The following is an 8,124-nucleotide window of genomic DNA, read 5'->3' as shown; positions in this document are numbered from 1 at the left end:
CGGCGGTCAAGTCCTGGACGGCGTGGCGTCGGAGCCACCTGCGGCAGCGAACACGTGTGCACCATGCATATGATAGGCAGCGTGCCAGCGTGACTCGGACGCGTCTCACCCGGCCCTCTGGCTGTCTACTGGTGGGGCGCCTGAGTCCCACTCCGAAGGTTATGTACCGGATGGGGACCTGCCCAATGGGAGCGGCTGCCAGGCAACTTGCGATGCGGGTGACTAGAGTTTGAGGCAGCTGCCGTTCTGGAATGATTGAGTCGGCGCATTGCTGTAGCGGCGTGTCTACGGCTGCTGCGCACTACGCGATGGGGCCGGTGACAGGCCCGGATAGAGTGTCGTTTAACTGATGCCGTACAGCAGAATAGACACGTCGAAACAAAGGAAAAAATCGTTGTTGGCTGCGACCACGCTCTCAGCACGCACGCATCATCAATGCATCACCCCCGCTGCGTTTCCCGACTGTCGAAGCGCCTAGTGCTCACAACTCCTGATCGACCCCCTTCCCTTGTGCTTCTTGGCTCATCATCATCACGGCCGCGTGCCTCATACCACCAAGAGCACCGCCGGCTGTTTTTGACATACTCTCCTCTCCGCCTTTCTCCCCCCTCTTACCGCCACCAGGTCGCTTTCACGCCTTCCTGCTCCACCTGCTTGGGTCGCTCTCTTTGTCTTGGACTTTTTGTTTTGCCCTTCACAACGTTCCTTGTGCTCCTCGTTTATCTTCACTGTGTTGTTGATTTCGTGTATCTTCTCGCTGTCGTGTGGCCTTGCCTTTTCACCTCAACTCTGTCTCTCTACTCCCCTCCCACTCCCTTCCCCTGAGTGTGCATCTCCCTTTCTTTTTTTTTTGCTGCACCATCTTCCTTCTTCCTCCCACCTCTCCCGCTCTCACTCCATCGCGGCACTTCGGACGTTCATCGGAGAGCGCTTTTCGCAGCGCGTGGCCTTATGTGTTCGCGCGCGTGGGTCTTCTCTCGTTTCGTGTACTATCCTTCGATCTCATTTCCGTGCCGCTCGCGTTGTCTTGGGGGTAGAGCTTGCTCTTGCGTGCTGACTTCCTCTCCAGCGGTCACGCACACACGCGCGATTCCGTTCTTGGGTGGATCTTTCCCAGATTGGTGAAGAGCGCGTTCGAACTCATTTTTAGGCGGAAACGGAGAGATCCGCCCACTTAAAGGGAGGGCTTCTGCTTGACATCGTTCTGCTGTTCTCTCGTCTTCGCTCTTTCTCTCAAAGCAGCTGCGCGGCGAAATAGACGGCACAAAACGAGGGAAGCCTGCGCCTGCTACTGCCTTGCTGACGGGGTGGGGAACGCAAGCAGCTCACACCGAGAGGGCGGACTGCGCACCCCCCCCCCACACACACACACACGCACGTGTGTACTCTTGTCGTGTGGCGCACGTGTGCTGGGCAGTCTCCGTGATTTCATTGCTCGAAACACCGACAGCGAGAAACCCGGATGCCTCGGAAGTCGGTGCAGAAACGACGCTTCCCCCTATTTTTTCTTCCCGCATTTCGTGTTTGTGCTGTCGCGCGCGCGGGTGCGGCCTAGAAGCTGCTCCAGTGGCGGCCTTTTACCGCTACTGCCACTCGCCCACTACACCAGGACACACTCACTCTTGTAGGTGTGACTACAGAGGAAGAAGCATCCACGGTTTAAAGGGGAGGTGTGGCGGTGCGCTTCACAGCCGCCCCGTTCCCTCTCTTATATTCGCCGAAGAAGCGCAGAGAAGAAAACAAGCATATACGCACACGCACACACGTGCGCGCGTACAGATATATACACGTTGGTGATTGAGATATATAGCGAGGGAGGAGGAGGGCAGTGGAAAGGAGAGCCGAAGTAGGCGTACAGGCTCACGCCAATAACGCTACGCAGCAGCCCAACAAAAAGCACTGCCCTCATTCCCCCCTGTCTCTCTCTCGCTCTGCCTCTTCGTGCGGTTGCTCTTACCCTTTCTTTGCTCGCGTTTCGCTTGCGTGTCTCTCTCTTTCTCTCTCCTGTGCGCGCGCGGGATGTTTGCCCTTCACACACATGCGGTGCTCAGCTCGTCCTTCCCCTCCTCTCTCGTGTCTGACGGAGAGGCGGTGGCGAAAGACGACCACTCCGGCGCGTGCGTGATGAAGCGAGGGGTGTCGCACGTAGAGAGACTCCCGCGTGAGCTGCTGCTCAATGTTTTCATTGATGTGATCCGCAACGACGGCGATAACTTCGGCTGGATCGGCGTCCTATCGTGTGTGTGCCGCAGTTGGTATCAGCTCTGCCAGCACCCAGTGCTGTGGGAGTACGTGGCGAAGCGTATCTGTGTTGTCTACCCGCTGGTGGTCCGGCTGCACGGCGCGGCACCGTACGACGCGGTGAGTCAGGAAATCGTGAATCGGATGCGCCTTCTAGAGTCGGAGGAGCAGTGCATCCTGCAGTACGACCCACTCGAGCCCCTCCCCGCCCCGTCGCGGGCGGCACTGCGTAAGACGATGGAGAAGGTGCGGCGCTACCGTGAGAGCCAGCAGTACTACAAGTACGTGCAGCGGCGGCGCCGTGTGGTGCTGCATTTTTTCTTGTCCGTTACCTTGTTTTCGGTAGCGCTTGCCATCACCACGGCGATGTGCGTGTCAGAGGGGTTTGACATGGGGGGTCTCTGCAACACCACCATCGTCTTTGGGCTGCTCTGGATGGCGTACCTCTGTATCGTCGCCATCATCGTCTCAAATGTCGTGATGCAGGCCCACTTCGAGCCTCTGCCGCTGTTGCTGCGACTGCGGCGCAACAAACTGCTGATCTTTGCTTCTGCCGTGACGATCCTGCTGGGCATCTGCGACGTCATCATCCCGACGCTGCTGATTCAGATCAACCTGGGACGCAAGGAGCGCTTCTCGTGGCTCTGGTGCGGCATCACCGTCATCCTTTCCTTCTGTCTCTGGCAGCTGTACACGCTGATGTACATCATGCCCGCGGCGAGGCAGCAGCTGCGGTATCAAATGACGCACGTTAATGTGCGAGAGGGCTTTCAGTTTGTGGTGCTGAACATCCCGAACGGCTTCCCATTCCTGTTCGCGGCAGCCTCCTTCTGCGCCCTGCAGTACGTCCAGTACGGCTACCGCATCTACATTCTGCTCGGAGGGGTCCCGGTGATTGTCAGCCTCGGCGTCCTTGCGCTGGTCTTTCTGCTCGACTTCTACTCCCTGCACCGCTTCAAGGACTTGGCGATGGGCATCTGTTTCTTCCTCGCGATGCTCTTCCCCATTTCGCTGCTCGTGTGGGAGTTCCGCGGGCTGTGCTTGCTGCCTCTCGCCGCGGCGGCCTTTGGCATCTTTTTCGCCCACGCCCGCTACGTTGTCAGCTCCGCCATTCACGAGCTGATGCGCACCATCCGCGCCGAACGCAACGGCTGCATTCTCCGCACCCCTGATGCAAACAAGAAGAACTAGGGGGCAAGGGGCGTGTGCGTGTGTGTGTGTGTGCAGCAGTGGTTGCTCGCGGCAGTGCTGTCAGCACTTGGCGGTGTTGACGTCGGCGCTGCGTCTTCCTGCTGTGCCCTGCTCTCCATTTTGTCGTCGTGTCCTGCGTGTGCATGTATTACGGTGAAGGTGTTCCGTGGTGATTGAGTGAAGGCGAATTCTTGCATTCTCTATTCTTGCCCAGAAAGTGAGGACGCCAGTCCCTGCAAAATCCTCTTTCTACCTGTCCTTTGCCTGCTCATCCTCTTCGCCTTCTGTGTGTGTTACTCGGAACAGAACGGCGCGATGAGGCCAAGGGTGGGCGACTGAGCTTCTTTTTTCTCTCTGTCTCTGCTGCAAGTGCTATCTTTATTCTACCTGGTCAGTGCTGCTTTTCGTGTTCATTTTCTTGAGAACGGGCCGCAGTGACCATATGGGCTCCTCATTCTCTCGTTCTTTCCACTGTCTGCATCTTCATAGTACGCCCCGCCCACCCAACCTCCTTCGTGCCCCCCACCCGGTGAGACAGGAGGCGGGAGGGACAGGCGGCACCACACTCTCGTCCGTGCGCGCGCGCACACACACACACACACGCAGGCAGGACAAAACGAGAAAGCGAAAAAAAAGAGTTTTGAGTTGTCTCTGAATGGCCATTGCTCGATCGCGTATCGACACGTATCGGAAGGTGGTGGGAGCGGGCCAACGCGGCGGGTCTGAGGTGGGGCAAATCCAGCTTCAAGAAGACTCCGTGAAACGCCCGCACACCGTGAGAGAGCCACCAGTCGTCACGGAGCCACCCCCACCTGCCACATCCCCACACCCACGCACATGGAAGGGGGGGGGGAGAGCACGGCGATTAAGCTTTCCTTTCGCTGTTTTTGGTGCCTCCTTTCTTCTCTCCGCCTTCTCCTTGGAGAACGGCGCGCACGGCGCCTTCCAGCCTCTGCTCTTACGGGCGCCTGAACCAGCTGTCGAGGGGAGCCCCCCTCCCCCGCCTCTTCCCTCTTCTTCAGCCACGCGTACGCACAGCTTTCCCTGTTGCACCATCTTTCTTTTTCCTTCCTTCATGCTTCTCTGTTGATATGCCCCACTCTCTCCCCTGCATGCTTCTGTTGCACAGTTCAAGAAGTCGCGATACGCAACAAGCAAACCACCCCAACCTCAACAACTGAACGCGTGCTCTACGCTTCACGCACACTCTTTTCCCAGGACGGCACACACACCTGCCCCTTCCCTCACCCCTCCCACACACAAAGACAGACAGGCAGACGCCGTACGCTCGCGCATACGCAAAACAGGAAACTTGTAAAGAGCGAAAGACCGCCACCGCCTCCTCACCCATCTCTGCAGTTTGCTTTTTGACCTTCGCCCGACCGCTGACTTGTGCCTCTTCCTCCAGAGATGCCTTCGTGTGGCGCATCACTGGTGAGCGGGCTGAAGAAGTTGGGAAAGCCCATCTTCTCGCAGACGCGTGAGTTGCAGCAGCGCAAGGAGAAAGGACTTCACCCAGTCTCTGAGCTCCGCCGCTTCCACCTCTTTGTCTGCTGCTTCTTCTGCAGCGTGTGCGCCTCGCTGACGTACGCTTTCGACCTCTTTACCACCCAGTTTCGCAGCCAGTTCAAGCTGACCTTGAGCGACCTGACCATCATCAGCACCGTGGGCCTCGTTTTCTGCTACTTTACGATCCCCTACACCTTTATCTTCCAGCCGTTCGGCCCCTTTTCCATCTTCTGGATATGCGCCACTGCCACCGCTATCGGCGGCATCGGCCTTGCTGGCGTCTTCCGCGGCCAGATTACTGGCAACACCGCCACCATCACGGTTTTCTACGCCTTCCTCAATACAGCGAGCGGGCTGATCGATATGTGCTATGTGTCGACACTCGTTGAGGTTTTTCCGCGCAACCGCGGCCCAATCGTGTGCCTCGCGAAGGTGATGACCGGACTGGGCAGCTCTGTGTTCGCCGCAATGAGCAGCACCTTCTTCGAGGACAACATCGACGGCTTCATCTACTTTATTACGGCGTTTGTCATCGTCGTGTGCATCTGGTCCAGCTTTGTCATTGTATTGCCACCGTACATCGTGAACTGGTGGCGCCGTCAGGGCAAGACGCCGGAGCAGATCGCCGTTCTGAAGGCCACGGTCACCTACTACGAGCGCAAGTTCGTTCCGATGCCGCGCCTGATCGTCGGCTACGCTGTGGTGCTGTTGCTGCTCGTTTTTTTCACGACTGAGGCGCCGGTCCTTGCATACGTGCCGAACGTCAGCAGAAGCGGCAGGATTGTGGTTGGCATCATGACGGTGGCGTTGACGTGCTCCATTGTTGTGATGCTGCTGCCTCTCCGCATCCTCGGCGGCATGAACGAACTGGATCCAGGACTGGGACGGCTGGAGGACTCTGAGGAAGCCGCGCGCACCAAGGATGTCGATGAAGATGGTCGCCTGGTGCAGCTTGACGACCTTGGCCAGGAGGTGCGAACGAGCAATGAGGGCAGCGGTGAAGTCCTGGAGCCCTTCCGCAACGCCACGGTCGGCACGGCCACAAGCAGCCAGAGCGAGGATGTCATTAACAAGTACGCGCACCAGGACCCCCGTTACGAGGGTACAGTCAAAGACTACCTCCTCAACATCGACGTGTGGCTCATCATGCTGCTCTTCATTTGCTACGGTTGCATGGGCGTCATCGTCTTGTACAACTCGTCCACCATTTCCATCGCCCTGACTGGCCACAAGCGCAGCACACAGTTGTCCGCACTGTACACAGCCTTCCTCGGTGTGGGTAGCAGCGTTGGCCGTATCGCCTTTGGTCTTTTCGAGGCGTACGTGCAGCACCAGGACCCCGAGAACCGCAAAGTGCTTGTGTCGATGGCGCTGCCCGTATCCCCGGCGATGGCCTTCCTCGCTGGCATCTTCCTGCTCTTCCTGCCGGGCAAAGCCGTGCTGCTGCCCTTTATCCTCGTCTACATGGAGGAGGGCATATTTGCCGGCATCAACGCCCTCATCTTCCCCTGCATGTTCGAGAGCAACCACAACTTCTTGTACAATCTCAGCTTCTTCGTGCAGATGTGCTCCATCATCTCCTTCAACCTTGGCATGTTCGGCCGGACCATCGACAGGGAGCAGAGGAGGCTCCACATCCCGATGGACCGCGAGTGCAACGTCAAGTCTTGTGTGAGGACGCCGATTATCGTATCCACGGTGCTCGCGTTCTTCGGCGTCCTTGTCGCCCTGGCGATCCACTTCCGCTACGCCGCCTTTGTGAGGGGCACGCGAGAGCGCATGCGACCTCCAGGCGCCGAAGGATCAGAGCCGACGGCAGGAACTGCTCCCATAGAGGAAGCGAAACCATGTGCGACAGAGGACGCGAATGCGAAGGGTCTCGTCCTTGAAGAATAGCGAAGGAAGCGTGGAAGCGTCGGCGGGGTACTCAAAGGAATCTTGCTTTTCGCTCTGCACAGCTAGTGTGCCGATCTGGGTGCAGTTTGAGGCAGTGGAAGCGGTGAGGGAAGGGCAAGGGGCGTGAGGGGAGAGGAAGCGCGAGTGGTATGGCGGGGCGAGAGGCTGACGGAGATGCTTGCCGGGTATTGTGACTTGTTCCGTGTTGCCCTGTTCTCCCTTCCATTACACCTTTCTCTTTCCTTGTCAGCGCTGACTGCCACTCATCATGTATGTGCTGTGTGTTGCATCCCTCGTCACTGCTTGTGCTGCCTCATCCGCGCGCGAAGCGCGCTGTTTTTCTGCGCAGGCCCTCTCTCTTTCTCGCGCACGCGCCCCCTTCGCTCGCAACTCCCCCAACCCCCACTTCCGCGTTGCAACCCGGCTTTTTTTTTGTTGCCTGCTTCTATTTTGTGTGTTTGCATGTGTGTGTGTGCGTGAGTGAGCGCGTGACGAGGTGCGAGTTGCTTGCCCCTGTTTTCTGTCCTGGGGCTCATTCATCTTCAACGCCACTCGACTCGCGTCTCGCTCTCCCTCTTTGCCCCTCTCCCTCTGACACTGGCGCTTGTTCTCTGCTCGTCCTCTTCCTTGATCTCTTCTACCTACGGATCGCACCCACACGGGGAGACGGTGTGGAGGATGCCTACACGCACTCAGTGAAGCGCGTATGCACACACACACACACAGAGACGAAAATGACGGTTTGAGGTAGCGTTACAGACAGCGAGATCCAGACACCGCACATCTCTCTAGCACAGTCGACGGCCTCGCAGGCAAGCACGCACTCTTCTCCCTCATGGCTTCTGGTGTCGGCGGTCGGGTGTTTTTTGTGTCGTCTCCCGTGCGTTTGCTTTGCTCTTGTTCCCCTCCTCTCCCCTCTGCCCTCCCTCCTCCCTCCATCTCAGCGGGTCTCTTCTTTTTTTTGGTGTTGGTCAGGGGTTTGCTTGGGCCTGTGATTCAACACGTGCACGCGCGCTGCGGGCCCGTCGCGTGCACGTCTCGTGTCCGTCTGTCTGTGGTCGCTTTGGGGAGAGTGGAACACATCAACGACGCCGGGGAGGTGGCAGTGTCGGTAGTTTCAGGGAAGCCGATGCCAGCTGCACGGATGACAGACTCGATCACCGGCCTCAGACGCCAGAGGCCGATATACCCCCCCCCCAAACACCGCGGTGCGCGATGCGGCACGCGACGACAAACGCGACTTGGCTGCAGCCGTCCCACGCCAGGGGAGCAAGGGTGCCGAGCTCA

At 58.4% G+C, this 8,124-nt stretch overlaps 2 protein-coding genes across 2 annotated transcripts; both read left to right on the top strand.

Moving 5' to 3' along the window:
* Window positions 1-2,019: 2,019 nt before the first annotated feature.
* On the top strand, window positions 2,020-3,432 carry LDBPK_211940 (hypothetical protein, conserved; the record flags this gene model as incomplete). The annotated part of the gene is made up of 1 exon (XM_003860663.1): window positions 2,020-3,432. One exon carries the CDS (start codon window positions 2,020-2,022, stop codon window positions 3,430-3,432), a length of 1,413 nt encoding a protein of 470 aa, XP_003860711.1.
* Window positions 3,433-4,842: 1,410 nt separating this feature from the next.
* LDBPK_211930 (hypothetical protein, unknown function) lies at window positions 4,843-6,837 on the top strand (the record flags this gene model as incomplete). The annotated part of the gene is made up of 1 exon (XM_003860662.1): window positions 4,843-6,837. The coding sequence occupies one exon, from the start codon at window positions 4,843-4,845 to the stop codon at window positions 6,835-6,837; it is 1,995 nt and encodes a 664-aa protein (XP_003860710.1).
* Between the last annotated feature and the right edge of the window lie 1,287 nt (window positions 6,838-8,124).

Source organism: Leishmania donovani, chromosome 21, assembly GCF_000227135.1.
Source record: "Leishmania donovani BPK282A1 complete genome, chromosome 21".
Classification (NCBI taxonomy): domain Eukaryota; phylum Euglenozoa; class Kinetoplastea; order Trypanosomatida; family Trypanosomatidae; genus Leishmania; species Leishmania donovani.
The sequence above is the reverse complement of the archived record's forward strand: the minus strand, read 5'-3'. Positions and strand labels throughout refer to the sequence as shown.